This window comes from Pyrgilauda ruficollis, unplaced genomic scaffold (assembly GCF_017590135.1).
Source record: "Pyrgilauda ruficollis isolate IOZ18807 unplaced genomic scaffold, ASM1759013v1 scaffold2, whole genome shotgun sequence".
Classification (NCBI taxonomy): domain Eukaryota; kingdom Metazoa; phylum Chordata; class Aves; order Passeriformes; family Passeridae; genus Pyrgilauda; species Pyrgilauda ruficollis.
The window spans coordinates 28,798,417-28,822,220 of NW_024519206.1; the positions used below are offsets into that span (position 1 = coordinate 28,798,417).

The 23,804-nt window shown below is 34.7% G+C and overlaps 1 protein-coding gene across 1 annotated transcript in view; it reads right to left on the minus strand.

Moving 5' to 3' along the window:
* CNTNAP2 (contactin associated protein 2) overlaps nucleotides 1–23,804 on the minus strand; it is a 1,012,072-nt gene that overhangs the window by 557,093 nt on the left and 431,175 nt on the right. The window contains exon 4 of the mRNA XM_041466404.1: nucleotides 10,258–10,405. Within this exon, the coding sequence (XP_041322338.1) occupies nucleotides 10,258–10,405 (148 nt within the window). The remainder of the gene's footprint in view (nucleotides 1–10,257; nucleotides 10,406–23,804) is intronic.

Sequence of the window (23,804 nt, forward strand, 5' to 3'; positions counted from 1 at the left end):
GAAATAGGTCAGACTAAGTACCTGAAATAGGTATATGTGCATGTGATTATAGTTCATATAACATAACTTTGTGTTCTTTTTAATAAAAGTAGATCTCAGAATTCAAGTCACCATGAAATTAGAGACTACACCCAAATTTGAATGTGCACTTTCACTCTTTGCTTATGGTTGCCATTTTGTCTTATACCTTGTTGTTGTTTGACTGAATATTTGCAAAATGCTAAAACAGATTTTCAAATTGATGTGCATAAACTTATGAAGATATTTACATTTTTCCTGTAGTATTTAGCCAGTTTCACCATGAATTCCTAGAGGATAGTCAAATTCTAAATGTCCCATGGATTCTTAATCTTTAAAAGACAGCTAAATTTTTTTTCCCACATTTCTACATCCATTTTGCTATTATTACATGCACTATAAAAAATAGAGGGCGTTATAAATGTTTTAATCATCTCTGATGCACAGTAGCATTTCTGAAAAATCACAACTATTGTTATTTAAAGGATTTTCCTTCACCTCAGTCTGACCAAGTACAAACAGGTGCTTAGTAAGTGAACTCTCTGCCCCTTTTCTATTCAATGAGCAATTTAAGAAGCCATCTAAATATCCAGCTGAAACCATACCCAAAAGTACTTCAACTTGAACTATATTCAAGATAAAAAATTTCCTTTGTTTTGCATTACAGTCAGAACAAAACCAGAAATGGTCCAACGTCATGGAGCTTAAAATATTGTGTCAAATCTTCTAAGAAAAAGGGCTACATCTGAATAGAGCTAACATTTTTCCATACATATTGCATGGAACACTTGTATTGTAAATTAATAACTTCTTGTGACAGCCAAAGAAATACTTAGACTAAAAGAAAAGCAGCAAAGAATCCTATCTCAGAAAGCTTATGAGACATTTGATGCCCTCATAACCAAAACCATAGAATCTAAGACATTGCTTAGCTAAGCCAAATATTTGTTTATTTTAGTACCATTCACTGGTACAAGAAACACACCCAAAAGTTTGTTTGACTGTTTGTTTTCTAATGGGATTTTAGCAACAAAGAATTATTGGACTGGATGGATGGTGGCAAGACACTGTAGGTAGCTTTACCTCATTCTTCAGTTAGTTCTGCCTGCAGGAGAGGCTGGACAGAAAGGTAAATGTTCCTTCTTTGGATAGGGATACTCTCAGGAAAGTTGAAGGTAAGACAAGGGTTGGCAAGGCACTGTCTCAGAGGGGAAGTGCTGGGAAGCAGTGGAAAGTAGCTGGGAAATTTTTGCTGCTCCAGGAAGGACTAAGAATTTAAGAGAACGTCTAAATACTTGTACTCCAAGAGAAGCAGTATGGGAAACACACTGGATAAACAGAAAGCTCTGGTCTCATCCCAGAGCTGTGGGGACACTGGCCCTGTCACCTGAATGGCCCTGCCACCTGCACTGCAGAGAAATGTTCTCCAGGGTGGAGCCCTCAGACCTGGGTCGTAGCTTCTCATGCAGAGCTCTGGGCATAACAAAATATAAATGTTCAGTTGTGTTCTGTTATGCTCTATTCTATTCTCTTCCCTTCTGTTCTCTTTCATTATATTCCATTCCCTGTGCTCACCATGAGTCAAATAGCTATGCTAATATTTGTCTGAAATGCCAGTGGTCTCTGAAAGACATATAACACAAAGGTTACAACTAGAAAAAGGATTTCATTTTATTTTTCTAACTCTGTTTCAAAGATCATGCTCACAAGCCTTAACACAATGTGCATGTGCAGCCAGGAGCAGGACAATGCATTCTTCAGTTTAGCTTTAAAAAGCATCCCCTGCAGTCTGGCAAGAGCAATCAACAGAGGTATAGTGTTTAAAAGGCATTTGAATAATGTCTTTAATACCATACTTTAAGTTTTGGTCAACCCTGAATTGGTCAAGCACTCTTTTACTCTTTTACTCTTTTAAAGGAAAATAAGCAGCAGTGAGTGAAAGGTGAGGGGACCCTTATTGGCCACTAGATAAAGGCCACCATGTCACCATACAATGTCACCTTTATGAGAAGGACAAACCTGAACCTTTTCCCTGTTTTAGAGGATTCAGGGAGAAGCTGGCATCACAGTGACTTAACTCTTCAAAGGTATGCTCACGAAGATGAGAGCCCAGCTTTGAAACAGGACTGTCTAGAAACATAACTCTGTATATGGATATACTACATATAAACACCAAGGCTCGTTTTGACCTTATAAAAGCATTGCTATGAAGGGTTAAATTTGTTTTTTCCTGTCAGTAATGTTGACTCTTTGATAAGTGCACTTTCTAATCAGAGAACACTAACCTTTGGCAGAGAGGAAATAAGAATTTACTCACAGTAAGACTCCACTTGCCATGTCTAAAATAAAAGATACAAAATGCATCATCTTCACCCAGACTTCTGAGAAAAAGCAGAATAAATTGAACTGAGTCTGGAAGTAACTGCATCCTTAATATATTTTTTTTCAGACATTCAAGAAAACAAATACCAGTGAGGTTCTTCAGGCTTCAAATCAATGGCACAGAATCAACACCTACCGTTTGAAATCTGCTGAATTTTTTCATTTAATGAGGAAAAAAAACCCCAAACTGCCTGATTTCTCTAATGAATAAGTCACCATGGACAAAGGGATCAATCACCACTTACAAGAATGCAAGAAAATAATTCTGGGCACAGCCATCATGAGCCTACCTTCAGGCAAAAAAAGATTAAAGGCAAGACTATTGTGGTTAGGCTGAAGTTTTAGACTGAAGTTTTTAACATTTAGTTACCTAAATGCTACCATTCTTACTTTGGGAAAAAGCACGCTCTAGTTCTGAGTCTGGTTTTAATATTTTCAGATGGTTATTGAAGGATATGTCTTGAATCTCCATCTTCCTATTAACTGGTTACAGACCACTGTAAGGAGGATGCCTTCAGTGGTGTGTGTGGGCAGTTGCTGGAAAACCAATTAGAAAACATTAGTCTGCTATTTTTACACAACAGCCATATCTGACTTTAAAAAACATTCATCAAACCCTTCAAGGTTTTATCAAATTTGGCCATAAATTCTATTTATATAATAGGGAAAAGTTTTCCTTCATTTCACAGAAAAAATAATTAAAATAACCTTTACAAACAAGCCAGCTGCTTACATCCTTCTAAAGGAAATGATGAATGATTAAAAAATATTCAAGTGTAATTTAAAATTCTGTAGGAATATGACTTAAAAAGTTGGTGGGTCATGTAGTCATACAAAATATACTTGTTTTTCTCTGACTGACTGTCATGGTTTAACCCCAGCCAGTAACCAAGCCCCACACAGCCGCTCACTTACTCCCACCCTCACCAGCAGGATTGGGGAAAATAGTGGCAGAATAAAAGGCAGAAAACTCGTGGGCTGAGATAAAGATAGTTTAAGAAGGCAAGCAAAAGCCATAGGCAGAGCAAAACAAAAAATTCAATCACCACTTCCCATGGGCGGATAGGTGTTCAGCCATCTCCAGGAGAGCAGGGCCCCATCACGTGTGATGGTTACTTGGGAAGACAAACACCATCACCTTAAACATCTCCGCAGACATCTCTTTTTCTTTTTTCTCCCTACTTTATATACTGAACAAGATGTCACACAGTCTGGAATATCCTTTTAGTCAGGTTGGGTCACCTGTCCTGGCTGTGCCTCCTCCCAGCCTCCCATGTAGCACCAACTTTCTCATCAATGTGGCTGTACAAGAAACATAAAAGATCTTGGATCTGTGCAGGCCCTGCTCAGCAACAACAAAAACATCTCTGTATTGTCAACCCTGTGTTCAACACAAATCCGAAACACAGCCCCACATCAGTCACTGTGAAGAAAATTAACTCTGCCACAGCTGAAACCAGCACACTGATTGTATTTTCATTGCCAGCTAACAAATGAACCTGTAAAGAATACACACAGTTGTTGCACTTCTTAAAGCTGTCATGCTTGAAAATATCTGCCAGTAGCCTCATTACAATTGCAAGTGGAAAATAAAGGATTTTTAATTTTTGTACTGGATGCAAAAAGTTGAGAGAGGAAAAAAACCCTCACATTGCATCAGATTAAAAAATAGATGAAGAATAAAACAAACTTTTTTCTACTAAAAATTTCTTTTATGTCAAATCTATCTGAAATATTTGATTTAGAAAAAAATGTTAAAAATAGAAAATAAATTATTTGGAAATATTTTTTTTTCTGTTTCAGCCTGAATCTTCTGATTTTAGAAGTTTATTTCTTAATGCATTAAAAAAACTCAAACAACAAAACACAACTTTTTTTTTATTATTTTAAAATTTAAGCAGTATAGATTACCAAAAGCAGCCTATGTTTGTCAATGATAACAACTGAAGGTAATAAATGGACTAAAGCTTGTTCTCACTTATTTTTCATGCCAAAATATATGAAAATGTATATAGGAACAATCACAATTGTTCCTTCCTGGAGAGGCCATGGAGAAGAAAAATCTGTACTGAGAATACTTATAAAGACAGAGGGTATTTTTGGTCTTAAATTACAAAACTCTTCTGTTAAATGACCTGAGACTATCTGGAGGATAAAAGGTGTCCATTTTCATGACCTTAAGAAAAAAACAAATCTCTTGTCTGACGAAAAGGTAGAAAAAAATACACTAATAAGGAAGCAAACTTAGCAACAGAGCACAAATTCAAAGAGATCTTTAAAAGTTTGCAAAGAAAAACTTCCCAATTCTTTTCCCTCACTGTCCATAGTTTAGATACGAGTATTCATCCATGCACCTTTAATGTCAGAAGGAGAATGTGTTTGCCACTGATGAGCTGTGAAGATGAAGGTTAAAAATCAAACACATAGGCACATATACACAATAGGTATAGAAGTTCCCAGGACAGAAATACTGACATTTAAGAGATTAGGGGAAAAACAGCTGGATGCTCGGCAGAACACTTTACTGTCCAAACAACTGATACAAGGAAAGTTTTTGTAGCTCACAGCAGCCTCTGCTAAATGATTCTTTTAGTTCTGTTTTTCCCCCACATTATGTATGTTCGAAGAACTGTCACTTACAGCAAGTTCATAAAGTTTCTGGAAATATTATGATTCCACAAAATGAACACTTCAAAATTTTTCTTCCTTTCTGACAGTTAATATTTATTAAGAAGTTTCATCACTTAGGTGGACAGTAAAGTCTGACCAGAAAACTTAGTGGCATACTTATTGTAAGTAATAGAATATCATAAGAAGAGCTAGGAAATTTTATGCAGATTACTGGACTACATAAGTACCTTCACTATTTAGGCATATATTCGCACATGTACCAAAAGTGTAAGAGCAGAAATATGTATGCATAAATTTATTAGCATGTTCTTATTTATTTTATTTACCACAGGGAGTAATACACTATACACTTTTCAATAAGAGTATGACACATCAAGGGACCTTTTTTATGCTATATGCTGGTGAAACAAAATGTCCAGGGTATACATTTGAATCTGGGCATGTGAAACTTGATAAGATTCAACAAAAGGGTAATAAAACAGCTTTCTCATCTACCTTAAACAGTCATTTTGGTATTTGGATGCAACAGATTATCCTGGACAATACGGAAGTTTCTCTTTTAAGTGTCTATGGCAACCATGGGGCACAGCGAGACATGGATAGTTAGTTAGTGCCTATACCATGAAACCAAGCTAAGCAGATTTCAAATAAGTAAATTTCCTAGCAGCTAAGTATAGCTGAATGCAGAATGAACTGTCAAAGGAAACTGTGTTTTAACTCAAAGTCACCGCAGGCAAACAAGATTAACTACAGCAACCAAGAGATCTTTTCAGCCCACAGGTTTTACCACTTCAGTACTTCCTCATCAGTTCTTGCAAATATTCATTTGGCTCAGCCCTTAAGAGCACTGCCTAATTTTATTTTAGTTTTTGTAACATGATTCCATGACCAAAATTTCATTCACTTTACAATTTGTAGAGTAAATGCTCACCATAAAAATATTCATTATTTCATGAATAACCACAGGACTGTGGTTACTATTTTTCTTTCTTTTCCCTCCCTCTCTAAAAAGAGTCACCAATCAGAAAACTGAGACAGTGACATTTGACATAGCAGTACACGTAATTGAGCTAACAGCTGAAAAAGAACAGATTTGCAAATACAGGTCATGTCATCTTTGTTCAGTCCCACTGCTTCCTAAGTATTAGAAAATAGAGCTGGTCAGTAAACGTAAACCGCTTGGCTTGCAGCCATTTATGGAGCTTTATAATTGTTTCTGCCTTGAGTATATTGAATATTTGCATGGCTTTCTGCCATCCCCAGGTGTTTTGGTTTTTTTCAAGTATATCCTACAATTCAGAAGTGAGTCATCGGGAATTTGAAAATTTTTACCATCAAATGTGCAATTGCATTAAAAAGATGTTTTGATCCAGAAAATCAGCACAGCCATATTAAAAACTCCTCTATGAATAAAGGTACCATGAGTGTTTTCCTCTCATAGGATTTCATGACCCAGAAGGCCTCTTTCAGCTACCTTGAAAAGCATAGCCAAAGCCTATGCAATAATATGCTTTTTGTCCTTTTTTTTGTAGGCATTTATCTGCCACAGGATGGAGATTAAGAGAACAATTCATATGGCAATGATCCTGCAGGAGCTTATTATGATCTTCATGAATCAGTAGTAAAAGTACTATATTGTAGTTTTCATGGCCTCCAGATGCCACATCTTTGCTGCCTGTCTCAAAAATTCATAAAAGTGAATATGGTGGAAGATCCATGTCATGTGCCATTGCTCCCTATCTCCAAAAGAGAACGTATGAAATTTGGCCATCAGTTTTCATTTAGCTGATTTCAGCGGATATTTTGACTTTGGTTATATTGCTTTTTTCTTTGTGACTTGCTTTTAGATGTATGATGTTCCTTCAAGTGTAAAGACCCTCTTCCCCTTTATGGTTTACGAAATTCATAATTTTAAGATAAAAGCTAAAAGTTTCATTGACCAAAAAGTGTTTTCCATGTTATATAAGTCTATTTGCTGTGATTTTTCAAGCTTATTTTGCTCATGCAATTTCTGCATTAATGTAGCTATTAAGCAAGTTCTTTACCCAATTGTAATTTTTTTTTTTTTTTTTTTTTACTAAGATATAGTCAGTTTTCCACTATAGGAAAAAGAAAAAAAAAAACTTTCTTCTGAACCTTTTTGTAGAGTAAGGCCATAGTTCTTTTTTTGTGATTTCTGATAGAAGACACCCCCACAGATCTCATTTACACAAAATACAAAGATGAAATTTAAAAGAAGAGATTTTAGACTTCAAGAAAACAAACACTAAAAGAAGAAGATTTGGTAATGCTATCAACCTCTTCAGGGTACAGATGTGAAGTCTAATTGCTGTCTGGAAAGCAGACCTCTTTTTAAACTCGATTTGCTGGGCAAGGAAGGACATGGATTTCACCTGTATAAATGTGTATCTTATACAAACATAATAGGAACCAGAAATACGGCAATTAGTGACCTGACGTTTGAATAAACAGTTCAATATGAGGAAAGCATTTTTCTTAAAGGTCTGAGGCCAATGACAAGGTTGCAGCAATGTTCAAGGAAAGATTTTTAACAGTCAGTGTGCATGGCTTTCCAATTAAACCTTGCATGCAATGTGGGAAAATCTGAATTTTGTATCTGAAGATATCTAAATAATAGACAGACTACACTAATTTATTAAACTAAAAGAAAAATTATAATTGTGATATATTGGGCAGCCTTTTATTTAGGTAATAGTTCCAAAAATTGGGGCAGATGTGAGTAAAGCCTGTTTGTTAACCAGGCTTTTAAAACTGGTAATTATCTAAATGGTTAGTTCCTTAAATGACAGAAGGACTAATCTGCAAATAACACTGGTTAATGGCAGTGCTTATATTTATATGCAAATATATGCACTTCTAATCATAAGGTTAAAAACTTGGCCTCTACCAAAGGACACATCTACATGGAAAGGTTCAGCATTTACACCTGGCTCCAAATAATTCATTTGAAGACAAGCTGGGAATTTGTAAACAGTACTCCCTGGTTACAGTATTCATACCAAAGGGCTGCCTTCCTCTCTCTTTACACAATTATTTTTTAGTTTTTCTTCTCAGCTGCTCTGCTGCTCTCTACTGATACCATTTTGGGAGCAGCCCAATTCCTGCATGTAAAAACCACACTGCATTGTAGCAGAGATGTTGAAAGAAAAGTCCCTTTACACATAAAACCCGAATATATTACTTTCAACCTCACAATAAAAAATCTCCAACGATTACTGACATAATTTCTAATACAAACAGACCAGTAATACTCTATCAGTAAAATTATGAAATTATATTGGGCCACCTTAGTTATTCTGTGAAGACACATTTTATCAGTATTTTTATGGTTCCATACTTTGTGTTCTTTGTTCTTCTCCAAAAGTTCAGCAAGCAAGCAGCTTTTCATCAAACAACTAAAATAATTTTGTCAGCAAGCCATGTTTTACTTTTTCTCACATTTACTTTAAACCCCTAAAAGTATCTTGTTGCATACCTACAGCATTTTGTCTATTCATTCCATCAAAATGTAACATTTTTTATGTGTAAATATTGCAGTAAATGTCGTGGAGTTTCTTGTTTGATTCTGCTACATTTTATTCTGTTAAAGAGAGCTATATTTGACAGTAAACTAGGTGCTGTTTTTTTGAATCAAATGCCTGAATTTATATTTGATGTACAAGCAAGGAGGTATACTTAGAAGCAAGTATTTTTTATGATGGAAAATTAGCCATGCTGTAGTGTTTGGTGTACTTAAAAGAGCACGTAAAACATTTTAGCAGTATGATGTTGTTTATTAAGAGCCATATACTGAATAATTAGAGTTGTGCCTAAAACTTCAGAAGCTCAACTCTCTTTGAGTAAGAATTTACTTTAGCGTAACCTACAGTTCCTCAGGCAACAGATATCATAGAAACATGAAACAGTTTGGGTTGGAAGGGACCTTTAAAGGCCATCTTGTTCAATCCCTCTGCAATAATGAGACATGTCTTCAACTAGATCAGTAAAATTATGATCAGGTTCCTCAGAGCCCCAATCAACATGAGTTTAAATTTTTCCAAGGATGGAGCATCCTTGGCCTCTGTGGGTAAAGTGTTAGTGTGTTCTAGAACCCTTATGGTAAAAAAGTCTTCCTTATATCTAACCTAAGTTGACCCCCTTTTAGTTTAAAACCATTATGCTTTGTCTTAGTGCAATAGGTCCTGCTCTGGTATTTTAGCAAATATTTGTAACAACCATACGTATCCCCAGTACAGCAGCACTAATACCATAGCAAGTTTGATTTGATTTCTCAACTAAGTTCCAGCCATTGGGAAATTCTCTCTGATTCAATACATATTTTTAAAACATTCATTGTATGGAAATAAGGTAAATAATATCAAAACTCTATTCCTCATGGTTCCATTGGTGTTGAATGAAAGTATGGAGTCTTTTGACTATCTAATCAAATTTAAAAAAAAAAAAAGCAACTGAAATTACACCTGTTTTTGCTAGTCAGGATGGCAAAAACAGCTTATGTCACCCAAGGAAGTCAGTGATGAGTCTTCCACATTTTATTCTAAAGACTGGTTTTTAAAAGAAAAATCTCAAATAACATCTTCCAGCTAAAATACCAACAAATCCAGGATACTGCCTAAAAAGTACATAGAAATAGGGTATCATAAACTCAGTTTTGCAGGTTTGATGATGCTGACACTGGCTGAATTGAATTAAAAGAAGGGCACAATTTCTTAAAGCATTATCAGTTCTAGTCTTAGCTGTGGAAGCACTTGTACTATTGCTGACCCAGATTTTCAAAGAAATTCTGAAGTCACATTCAAATACTCAATGAAATATCTCAGAAAATGCACCAGGCATTAAATTATGTCCTGTTTCCATTTTATCTCTCAAGAACCAGCATGACATTTTTTCAAACATGATCTCTTCCTCAAATGTCCCAATCAAGCCTATACAATAGCCAAAGCCTCCTACAACAGAAACCATGAAGATGAAAAGGAGCAACTTCAAAGCACTATTGCAAATTCCAGTGTTGCATCTTCCAGAGAAAAACTATCAACTCAGAACTAAAGTTCCAACAAATATTTCATGAAGCCCTAGGTAAGACAACTAGCAATCCTGGACCCAAGGTCAGGATTGCCAAAGTCTTTGACATATGGATTTAATCCAAAATTCAAAGTGAGTTTTTACTTAGGGGAGAAAAAAAAGGATCATCATGAAAAAACTTACAGTAGGAGCAACCGTAGACTTCAATTCTTAACCCAATTTGGCCCTCTCCATTCCAGTCCAAAGGAACTATCCTTACATAGCGAGCAATAACTGGATGTTGCAGATCATGCCGGACCACACTGTCAGAATTTGTATTTCCAGGAAATGCCTAAGGGAAAGAAGGAAAAAAATTATCAGTTTTAGTGCCTGTATCGTTGGCATCTGAAGAAATACATAATAAATCCTATAATAAGTATCAATAGTGGGAAAAAAACCCCAAATAATAAGGACTTCTATTGCAAACTATAATCATAAAAATATTGAAGGAGATAAAATTTAAGGTGGTCTTTTGCTTACAGTTATAGGAATAGCTAATTACACGCTGAGAAACTAGTTATTCACAAAATATTTCTTAGAAGAATAATTATCTTGTACCATGCATAGTAGACCCAGGTAGTGGTAGATGCAAAGAAAATGCAGAGGATCCATTCTTTGGTGGACTCACAAGATTAAAACACATTAACAGTTACATTCACCTTAATTTTTTTTGTGCTGCAGTTACTGATGTGCTAAATGATGATGATGGCACTCCTCACTTCATAAATAAGTTAGTAAGAGACATTAATTGGTGTCTTTGAAGTACTTATATATTTGGGTGGTATAAGGAACTGAACAGTCCTCTCTTCTGAGCTGAAGAGAAGACAAAGGAAAGCATACATTGAACAACAACAAAAAATCCTGCTGAGCAGCTGCCTGCTTTCTTAATCTTGTTCTAGGAATCAAAGAACTTCATGGAGGGAATAAAAATTTTGATTCCCTTAAAAATATATGTTTTACTGAGCCTGCAAGATAATGCTCCATAGTTCCAGAGTAAATTCCATTTGGAAATGTTTTAATTTTATGATGCTTGGTATAATCTTATCGAAACCCTACTAAATGTAGGTTTGCTGGTTGTTTTGGATCAGGCTTATTTGTATATTTTTTTAAAATTTCCTAGAAGTGTTATGGTCAAAGGAAGCTGAATATAGGAAAACAAGATATTTTCTACACAATTTAATTATAGATTTAAAAGATTCTCAAAATCAAAAGTATTTTCTAGAGCTCTCCAAAATTTTTACCCTGACTTGTGCTTTACTAGTCCTTTGTCTGAAAGAGAGTTGATCCCAGCAGGTACCTGGCATTTCAAGGGTTCCTATTATTATATTAATCAGTAACCTCTGCTGAATGCATAAACATAGTCAACAGAGAATAAGGGAGTCCCAGATCAATAAAACACATTCCATTTAGTCTCCAGCAGAAGAGTATCTTTTAAACACAGCCTTCATTTAAATAAATGGGAAACAGTAATACACGCTTTGTGGATAATGCAAATACCAGGACAAAATCCATTATTGCAAGACTGAAAAATCAATTTGCAGGACCTTGCAAATTATGCACAATATAAAATCTCCTTTTCTGTCCAATAGGATTTAAAAGTATAATTTAGACCCAAAACTCTAATAGAAGATATTTTTATTTTTTTTAACAGGGAGTGAATCTCTGGCTAAAAAGAAAAATAAAACATAAAATTTTACAATAAGAAGCCTCCTTGCAAAACTATTTTTTTCAGAAAACAATGTAAATACCTATATAAATTAGACACGTTTTTCAGATTATTAATTTCATTAAGTCATTTAAATATTATTGCCAGATATCATGCTTTTTCTTTAACCCAGACTGGGAAAATTATCAAAATGGCTCACTTATCTGTAAAATACTGTCTCATGAGCCCAACTCCAAAATTCTTTGTTCTATAAACAATTTCTCTGCTTGTATTGGATACTGACTTCTGTAAGCCACTTCATATTTCAGCTCACATTGCAACAAAAAGACTGGGAATGTTATTAGCCACAACCGCTTTTCTCAAAGGTAGTGCTCCACAGGACAGCAACAGAATAAGAACAACAAAAAAAAAAGATAAGAAAATAAGTCCCCAAATACTTTCTAAACAATGTTTTTGAACATATATTAAATGGAGCTTTCAAACATATTCACCAAGATTTTTGTCACTCCTTAAGAGGAAACTCTGTTTAGCTCCAAATAATTTTCAAACTTTACTAGGGCAGGTTTATAAGACAGATAACATATTTTAGCAGGCCAACTAATACAGTTTAAAATTAATACATTAAATAAATAATCAGTAATTCAGCACAAAAATTGTGTGATTTTTAAATTTCACTTTGGCTTTATCCACACCACTGCTTCAGCCACCCCACTGTACATGGGGACACTGGAGAGACATTCAGTATAATTATCTTTGCACAACTAAAGAACCTGGAGAAAAGTGAAGGTAAGGGTTTGGAAAATTTGGAAGCAAAGCTACGTAAAGTTAAGACTCAATTTTTTATCCTGTACTTAAAGAACAACTACATTCTAATAAATAATTAAAAATGGTAGAGCTAAATTATAAATTCACCTAAGTGTTGTAATGAAATAGCACACAGCTTAACAGTAGTGTGTAAGTAGAAGTGACCAAAATGTTTCTAACTTCCTGTTAGGAACAGGACAGTTTGCAACCATTTTGCAGTACTCAATTCTATGGACAAAGAAAGAACATTACAAAATCTCCTTTTAAAAAAATGCTTTTTACAATAAAGTGTTAAAAAGAAATTTTCAGCATTAAAGAATTTATCTCTGAAATAAGGAGGCACAGAAATGCCTGAAATGTTAAGAGAACAAAAGTGGACACTTTCATACTTGAACCAAAGAGCAACATGCTGGAAGGATGGTGGTTAGATCCTCAACTGGATAAACAAAAAGATATTTGCAATTTCTCAGCTCTCTGCAAAGCAGAGAAGAGATCCCGTATTTCACTGAAAAACATCATCACCTATACACCAGAGAATCTAACTTAGTTAAGGGGAAAATTAATTCTTCACCTCACTTAATTCAGGTGAAGAATTCTATATCCAAATTAATGATCTATTCAGAGACGAGTACTAAAATTGTTTCAGTGTAGGCTCTTTCTAGGATGATAAAAATAGGGCAATGCATGAAACAGGAGGATGACATTTCTTTTCCTAAATGAGGACCTACTAATTTTTTTTTTCATAGCTTTCTTTAATTACTAGTACTTTTTTTCACCACTTTGATTTTATGCTCACTGTTATACTCTTGATAGTTATTTTTTGCCTTTTTATCAAAGGAAGAAATAATTTATGTCTCTGAATTTCTGAAAAAAAAAAAAAAAGTCTATGCTTCCAGCTTTATTTTGACACTGCAATAGTGAAAACAGTACAGAGCATGTGTTCACTGGTACTATAGCTCTATAAATGGCAGAAATAGGAAAGAGAAGTACCATTATAAAATATGGAAACATCCACCGACAGGCATCATATGTCTTCAGGAAACATAACTGGGGTTTTTTTGTGACTCCAAGGTGAGCTAGGCATGGAGCTGACTAACCCTTGAATTTTTTATTTTATAGGAAAACCCCCAAATTCCAAACCAAATAATTTTTTCAAAAACTAGAAAGATTACAAATGTGATGTTGACAGTTTTGGTTATGGCTGCCAGCCCTCTGACTACACAAAAAAGAAAATCTGGAAACTGTTTTACACTTGAGTTTTCAGGGATCTGAACCATCAGTGAGCAGAGCAGGGCTGGCTAGGTGCTGGAAGTTCTCCACCAGCAGTGCAGTGGAATGATGTTTGGCGCTGCAGGGCAGACCAAATCCAAGGGCCATAGAATAATTCACATCATGAACTGGTTCTGCACAAGCTGACTGAAATCCACAGCAGATTTCAGAGAAGATGTTTAACACATTTGTTCATACTTTACTACTTGGACATTTAAGAAAAAAAGACAAAACCTGAACTTCATCAATTCCTTCTTGCTGGTGAAGATTTGATTAATACCTATGAAAACCCAGCCCAACTGTGTCATGCAAACTCAAACAGCAAGAATAAGAGGACTGGGTAAAGGAGAATGTAAGAGATTAACTTCAAGAAGAAGGGAAAAAAAAAAAAGATATAAAACAAACATGGTAGGAAAACAGGTTGCAGGAAGAAAGAATAATAGTAAATAAAGAAAAAAAAATCAGAAAGTAACAGATCTAGGTTATCTCCATTTTAGCTCAGTTTTGACAGGTTGCTGTACTTTCATCTGTACTGTGGGGAGTAAAAAGTCATAGGAAGCAGTAATCTTTTACTTGAAGAAACATTTTTGCATTCTCTCCACTGAACAGCACAATTAGTAACACTACAATTTGCATACTCTACTCTTTCCCTAAAAACAAACATGTCCAAAGCAAAACATTTCTACAGCATCCTGCATAATCACCTCACAGAGAAATGCATCTGAATAGGAAAAAAAAGTATCTGAAAGTAATTAAAAGCTATACCAGGTATTTCCCTTATTCCAAATGATGAAATCCTCAAATGATTCACCAGGTGCTGAATTTCATCTTTGAGATTTGTGTTATAAAATGACCAGAACTCCTAAGAGCTCATGATTAACAACAAATGGGATCAACTAAACATTATAATGCTGATGATGCTGAGCTCATATGAACTTGATTCTATTATCAGTGCTACCAGTACATCCCAATTTCAGTGGCTATCCATATACTTCCTTCAACCACATTTCTCTCTTTTATGTAAATATGTGTGTGTGTATATATATAACCTCAATGTTATGTATGTAGTGCTAAAAATTTCTGGAAAACAACTCACATACTCAAAGTAAGAAACATCTCGTTGCAGGCTTTCACTACAACTGAGTGCACTATTTTTGTCCTATGCTCAAAACCTTTCCTAGCATTTTTTAATCAGATCCATCTTTTTGTTCACCTTACACCTCTATATTCTCTACTGATTCCTAGGAAGTTTACTTTCAAGATCAAATTCCCTCTTTGTATGCTGAAAACAAATTCTAACCACATATTCATCATAATTTAATGAATAATATAATGGAATTATCATAACATGCAAAGACTAAAGTCAAAAGCTTATTTGCTGCCTTTTAGCCTTTCACATTTCAAAACAAAACAAAATGATTTAGCAACATAACATTATTGATCTTTATAAAATATACACCAACATTTTACAGCATCTTTTACTCACAAAGAACTCAACCTCTTCTACTGCAACTTTGATTTTTGGGTATTTTAACAAAAATCTCCAGAAATCTCTAATTTTCAAAAATTTTTAAGGAATACTGTCATTTTTTATTCATAGATAACTTGTAAGGCTTCAGTTCTGTATAATGTTCCTAGAAAATATTTCTAAAACTTAAAAGACAGAAAATTAAAGAGCAAGATATGATACCTGATCATAATTTTAGATACCTGAAAGAAAAATTAGAAATATGAGCTTCATTATCAAATCTGTGAGTTTTAGTATATAGATTTTGCAGTTTTTCTTTTAAAACCAGAAAAAAATGAAACTCCTATACACAAACAAACAAATACAAACCAAAAATCCCCACACCCTCCCAACTACTGCATCCAGAACGTGACTCAGTAACTGGATGTAAGTGAAACATTCTTTTCTCTGCTGGCACTGTTGTTGGTTATTATCATTGTTTAATTTACTTTGAGTAATGAAGCCTAAACAAACAAAGAACTCCCTATCCATCTTGCTCATAAATCCCAAACACAAGAATTAAGTGCTTTTGTCTTACTTCTACGTACAATTGTTCATCCTTTATTTATGCACAGAAATATTACCAAATTATCTGATTTTTTCTAGGGAAACTGACTTCTTTTAAGGACTGGACAGAAACCCTTTGTTGACTTTGTATTATTGGAATACTTAAGGCAGGACATCTGACAATGCACTTGTGTACAGACTGAAGGATTTTGCTTGTTTTTCTTTTTACCCAGAACTCCATTTAATAACACTCTTCCCCTGATCTTTAGACTCATGAACAAGGAACACAGACATATGGATGCTGTTAAATTTTACTTTATGGGACATCACAACATCACAGCAAAGGCACTGACAGTGTCACGTTTCTCTACATCCTGAAATTGAATACATGATTCTAGAGATGTGTGAAGTATCTCAGTGACAAAGATATTCTTCCCTTTTTGGTGAAAACACTAAACATAACATGTAAAATTTCTAAAACAGATATTAATAAAGCACCTAAATTATTTTCTGACCTGTATAATGAAGAAGAAATTTCAACCCCTATGCTGAATCATATAGGTTCTGTTCCACTTGACATAAAATGGGAACAATCCTAAAATCTTTTAAACCTATTATAAACAAAAAATATTAAAATATAATTAGTGTTGTAAAGTCAACACTGCTAGTAGAAATTATGTCTCCTGCAGAGTCTTCACAAATTCCTGAATATTATTTTGATATTAATTTATGCACATAATTACCTGCTATTAATTCCCCAGAGATTCATAGAGTTCCCAGAGAGAAAATTGTGGTTATTCATCCTGATACACTAAACAGCTGAGGCTGAAATATCTTGAGGTTTTAGGGTGGTTTGTGTGTTTTTTTTTCCTCATTTTTAACTATACCTAAATTCAAGAGGAAGAATACATGAACTTGATGTGGAAAATTTTGCCAATGGAAGCCTGCCCTAGTCTTTTGCCATTTGTTCCCAAGATTCAGTATCCAGCGTTTACACTTTGATTTAAATTGAGAAAATATAACTTTCCCACCACTGAAAAACATTCCATCTTTGTTGTTAAGATCAACTGATTGCATTATTAGTAAAAGCTTCTGAACACATTGGGGAGTAATCATTATCTTGCACTTAGTCTTAAACAAACTACACAGATTTTAACACTTAGACACTGCAGGACCCACTCCAGGAGCAGCATGGGGTTTCCTAATGAATAAGACTTATATCTTTAAGATAGCTCCTTTATTTGCATGAGAGAATGAAGTACACAATGTCCATGCCTGTGGACTGCCAGATGGGAATGGGCCATCTTCCATGAAGTTAACAGATAGAGAGTGCCCAACAGCATAGGTACTGGATTCTCTTTGTGACAGTTCCCATGTGATGCTAGACAACAAAGCTGCAAAAAAATTTTCTGTGGCACTTAGTATAGTTCCAGGGAGACACAAAATTATTAGGTAGTTTTTGACTTAATCTTTCACTGTCTGTGTTCCACATATAAAATATGGAGTACAAATTAAATTATTTTATGGTGTTGTAAAAATAATAATTCTTATTAAGCACTTTGTCAAGTATTCACATGGGTGTCTAAATTAGAGAGCTGAGCCTTTTGTGGTCAGTGAAGCAAAGTGGGACATAGGAACTAAATTAAAATCTTGCCACTCTTCAGTTGCTGCACAGTGTAATAAAAAATTTTCTAGGTACAATATAAATGCATTCTACAAAATACAAAATGTGATCAACACCTTACTTCCAAAAAGCTGCCCACTGACTGATTAATGTTAAAAGAAAAAGAATACAAAAATCAGTGTGAAATGGTTGTACAGACAGGATAAAACCTGCTTTTCTCTACAGAAGTTCTGAGATTTTATTCATTAATACACAAAAAATTACTTCTGCTGCATCTTCTGTAGAATGAGAGACAGGAAGAATGTGTTTCCAAAACATCTAAGTGCAATTGCAATCATTACTGAAATAATAATAGCAACAGCTCTCTGATCACTGGCTGCTGGCCCACAGAGCTCAGCAGTAACAGGAACTCTCACCTTGAGAAGGTCAAACACAGAGGAACACAGAGCGGTCCTTGCTTTCTTTCCCTTTCTACTACTGACAGATTTAGAAATTTTTGCACACTTTGATGATTTTAAAGTAGCTTTTTAGTAATTTTCAGAGCAGTACTCCTTGTGCATCGCTCTTGTCTCAAAGCTTCTTGTATCACTTCTGCATAGCCCCACTACTCTGCTGGGTTACTGGCCACCCGAACTGTTGAGGCTTTTACCACAGGGCGCACTTAGGAGAGGAAAGCACTAACTCAGCAGTGTCATTCCACACCCCTGACTTAGTGCTTCGGATTAAATGACTAAAGAACCCTACAGGAAAAAGTGCAAAGTCAAAATCTGTTTTAAATACTGTTGAGAATCATTTGTCTTCAGAAAGGACATAGCAACTACAGAAAGCTTTTTAGCTCTTAATTAGTTAAATATCAATCTAAACAGCAATCATTGCTCATAATAGAAAATACTGATTTGTGACTTCAGTTTATAACTATAAATAAGTTACTGCACTTGCTGGTTTTATAATCTTTTATTTTGAGTCATATGTAAATCAGGATGGTTAATATTTAAGATAAACATTTCTCAGTTATGAATAGTTTTCATTGCTATGTTTCATTCACAGAAGAGTCCAGAGACTGCTTTCCAGATCATTCCAATTCTGACTAGTCTATTAGCATGCAAGAAATGACTGTGAAATAAAACTTTGTATATCTGAAATAGTTGCAAGAATACAATTGTAAATCAATCAGTGAAGCATAAAGCCTGGTTATTCTGTATTAATTGCTTCATATATAAAGTAAATAATGTATACTGAAATAAAATAAACTTTGAACACAAAATTTTAATAAACAGTAGCTTTTCTTTTATACTTTCAGTAGCTATTTAATTCCGGGATTTTAGTTAATTGCAAATAGCACTTATATTCTCTACAATTCAGATAAGCTTCCCAGTAATGGGAAGTAAAACTGGATTAAAAAAGCCAATAAGCTGTCTTTAAACATGTTTCAGCTGTCCTTAAATAATATTAAAACATTACAAAATTGATTTATAATTACAGAAACATAAAAATGATGCATTAGAAATAATTTTGAATATTTTGTTTTGTTTTTGCATGCTTCCAAGTCACAAAGTTTATTAAATAAATGAAACTCACATATAATATTGTCAAGATTTAGCAAAAAATTACTAAAGAAAAAAAAGGGAAAATAACACTATTGCCATCTAACATTAACATGTTTCTGGCTGTAGATACAGTACTCTCATAATATGTCAAGATGAAAGAAAATAAAAGTAACTTATCTAAAATATTTCACATACACTAAAGTTAAGAATTCCAAAGGGTGATGCAGCTATCAATGTCAACTATGACACAAAACCTCACTAATCATTTTCCTCTCCTTTCCTCCTGTTCACCCTAGGCAGAGCCCATACTCTAAAAATCACCATCTTCATTAAGATCCTCCTGAAGAAGGTTCACAAGTTTAGAGCCTTCTGGTCTGTGAACCATGACAAGAGCAAGAAAAAAACTGCAACCAAAATGTAACTATGAGAAACACCAATGAAAAATGTGTAGATCCTTTCTAAAACTCAGTGTAAGGCTAAAAGGGATTTAGATGCAGAGAATCATAAGCAAAATGGCATGCAAGCAAACACAAAATTCTTGTCTCAGAAGAATACCTGGATTCCTCAGAATAGTCCTTTCAAACTGATCAAAGGAATATTACTAAGAAATCCTTAAAGACAGAATTACTGTGTGTGACAGGCTTCAAACAAGCCAGCTTGTCGTTCAACTTGAATTCAATAGCTGCTCATCTTTCTAGGGACATAAGGAGAGTTTTAACGCCTTGGCTTTTTGAAATGATACCAAAAAGCCACAAGAATATTTTACAAAGGAATGTGGAAAGAAATATCCAAATTGTCAGAAGCTACCTCTTTCTTTAGGGATTTCTTTTCTTTTTTTCCTTTTTCCTGCTAAGAGCATGACTGAAAGAATTTTGGGAAAAATGGAGAATTCTTGTGTTTCTGCTCAAGTCCATTCTCAACCTTTATAAAAAAAATGTGTAGTATCTATATGAGAAGTTCAGAGTAAGAGGTAATCTTTAATTTGAAACCCCTGTGAACTTAGTAAACTGTTAGATGTCTTAACAAAAGAGACAATAATGGAATAAGAAATACTGAAGGTCCTATTTTTGTTTTAAAGTGTATAATTTGATTTAATCCCATTCCCGCTTTTGCAACTGTATGCTTTCACAAGTTTTACTTTTCCCTTTTGCAGAGATAATATGCGTCTAGAATTTCTATATGCTGTTGTTTTGTTCAGGTTTGCATCAACTACTATTCCAAAGGTAACTGTATAGACATCTTTTAGCTGAAATCCCTTCAAACGGCTGTAAGCATCTAAAAAAGGAGGACTTCCATAAATCAAAACCCTTGTTTAATAATCACCAAATATAAATCTAGTTTGAAAACAATAATTGAAAGAGGGAAGGGTTTTAAAATTTTGATCACCTGTCCACTTCTTTCCTTACAATTCATTAAACAAGTAATAAAGCGATGTAAAGGCCTAATTTTCTTTCAACAGAGACTTCCTAAATTTAATTTTAAGCTGTGCCATAAGTCTTAGGGGATTGAACATTAGAGTCAATTGATTATTAGTTGCATGCAAGCCATTTTTTTTCCTCACAAGCAGTGGCAATTTTGTCTGACTCAAATATTTCTGGTTTATTTATTTTTGCCAGCTAGGATACCTGCTTCCCTGGCCAAGGACGCAGTGACATTTTGAGTTTAGCATAAATTCATTGCACTCTTTTCTGTCACTTAGCAGGATCAACAGCCTCCATGGTCACTAACTTAAAGAAAAGTTAGGTGTCAGTAGAGCAACATTGTTATTAACGTCTTCATGTGTCTTACAACTCATGTAGAAGGAGAAGGTGGGTTTTCTCATGTACAAAGATCTTCATTACTTAGGTGCAATAATTTTCTTACATGATTCTGAGTGCCTGTGACAAAGATTTGCTGCAGCGCAGAGAAGGTGCTTATGGTTCTGTTCCTATGCAAAGGCTCAAATTGATCAAAAAAAAGGCTGGCAGATACTCAGTGAATCTGTACGGTTTTTTTTCTGAAGCTACGTCACACTGACACTGCTGTTTTCCAGTACGGGAAAGTGTTGTAGCATCACCAGCTTTAGCAGAGTGAAGACACCATTATCTCATTGCTATTAGTCTGTTATATCCCTTTCTCTAAAACTAATACAAGAGAAACAAAAAACATCCTTTTGTGGATATTTATGGGAAGGAGGAGTAGAAAGACAAAGGTACTACGATCTCCCTATCTTTCCCTTTCTCCAACCTCTAGACTCATTTAGTTGCTGCCTGAGAGTATTTTGAAAATATACTTACAAGTGCTCAGAACGAATTTGGAGCTCTTAAGATGAAAGAGGCCATCATAATGTTACTCTGTTTCTCTACAGGATCACAGAAAGCACCTGCAGGAAATGCCTTTACAGACATTTGATAAAACTCTGTAAATACTTGTAATAGCATAAGCACAGCAGCCAGGAATGACTGCTGGCAGTTGTGTTTGCTGCTTACTTTCTGTGTGAACTGAAACTGACTTCCCAATGCCTCTGAAACGTATTCTGCCTGTAAGACAGAGATAATTCTCTTGGAAGTGCTTGTTGAGAATTAATTAGCTATTATTTATTCACTGATTCTTTAAAAACAAAACCAATCAATTCACTGATTTTTACATCTCTGCTCACCCAAATAATAAATAATAATAATAATTAAAAAAAAAAAAAAAAAAAAAAAAAAAAAAAAAAAAAAAAAAAAAAACACCCCAAAACCCCAAACCCACCCAAAACCCCAAAGAGATTCATTGACTTTGCTGGCCAGAGGAAAGCATTATGATAATCTATTCTGGAGTTAGTAGACACAATGCCAGCTCCCATGCAATAGTTCAGTTAACGAGTTCACAGTCTGGGCTAGAGTGCATCATTCATGCAGTTATCCTGTCTTGATTCCAAAACTGAAAGTGATAAAAAAAATCAAATTTATCACACCCCTTCAGAAGCTTTTCCATACTTATATTCAGTGTTAAATATATGCATTATTTATACTTGGTTTGTTCATCCAGTCATTGGATCTTATTACGTCTTTTGCTCTATATCTAAGAACAGTGCACTATTATGGATAACTTCTTTTTAAGAACCTGGCAAACTAGGGAGAAAATACTCACTGTGTTCCTATAACATTAAAATAATTTGCTGGCAATTAAGCAAAACCTGTAATTTGTCTGGGACAGCTTGCAAAATGACAGCATGATCTGACTTCCAAAACCTTTACAGGCTTTCTTTTAAAGCCATTAGCTTCCCTCCTCCCTTCCTACAATGGATGTTGTCATGGTTTGACCCGGAAGTAAGGTTTTGGGAAGTTATGGTCAAACCAATCAGTGGCCAAATTTCAGATTGGCACCTGGTGTGGCCACTGGGGACTTGGATACGCCTCTGAGAACACACAGGGGTTAAAAGCAGAGCACTCCCAGAGAGACTTCCTCTTTGGATGTGAAAAATCAGGTTAAAATAACAGCATGGATTTTCATTCATTTTTTGTGGAATTCATTCTGTTGTCATGTCACTGACTTAAATACCAAGATTCAAAACAGGATCACCAAAAGGTTTCCAATTATCATTACATTATGCATTAAAATCTAGCTGGGATTGTGATACTTTAAGATAAAAGAAAACTTTTAGGCAATCTCCAGTATGCTTCATGCAAACTCACCTGTTACAATGATATAAGCAATATGGTAACACAATAGCTCACACTTCCATGTAAAAATTGTCAATCCTTTTTTTGTTCAAATAATCTCTGTGTGATCCAAAGTGAAGACTTAAAATAAACAATAGAAATATTAAGTAGCTGTCATATTAATGCATTGGAGGCCATGGTTAATATCCAGTTTTTAGGAAGAATGTAACAAAAAATTCAATCCATCTGTGAATAAAGATGTTTGGGATTTTTTAAAGACACCATTGCAGACTCATATATATACATAATATAATTGCTTAGCCTTGTTAAGATAGGCTTGGTCATGGAAAAATAATAAAATACATACTTTAGACAGAATGAAGAGCAAAGCAAGGTGAGAAAAAAGCAGCAGTGATAGATACTTGTTTTAAACAGCTTTTCATTAATTCTCTTGGGAAGGCAACTGAATTTCATTTGAAGGGAGTGAATCAATGGTCCTTCATAAAAAGAAAATCAATTAGAAAGTCATTACCTGAAAATTAGCACTCAAAAAACAAAATTCCATTTTAAAGCCAATTAGACTGCATGTCAGTACTAAGTTGAATTGCATTTCCATTGATGTATGCAAAATGATTTACATCCTCCATCCCTAAGAAACGTAGAGAGTGAAAAATTAAAAAACATATTTAGAGACGCTGCTGGATTTATTTTTTGGAAGCTATCTATCTCAAGCAGCAGATGATTGTGCAGGGCTTTTAAACAGCTTGACATTGTATATCTCAAGTTATTATTATCATGTTATTATTGGAATTATGATACTTGAGGAAACCTTACTTCAGCTCCCTGTCATAACAACACAGAGGAAAACAACTGCTAATGTAAAAGCCAGAGAGGAGGTTGAAGGAGAGTAAGTATCTCAAGAGGCTCTTTCTCCCAATAGCTTTCCATAGTCCTGGCATGATTTGTGTCTTGAGCCACACTGGAAAGACAAACATTTTTTAAGTGTAGAGAAGGAGTAGATGGCATCTCACAGAAGAGTTAAAATCTACTCCTGGGCTGCAGCTGGACAATCAATCCATCTTGATTATAGTGATAGGATATCACTACTAATCCCACTCTGCCTCGGTCTGCCAGCATAGAA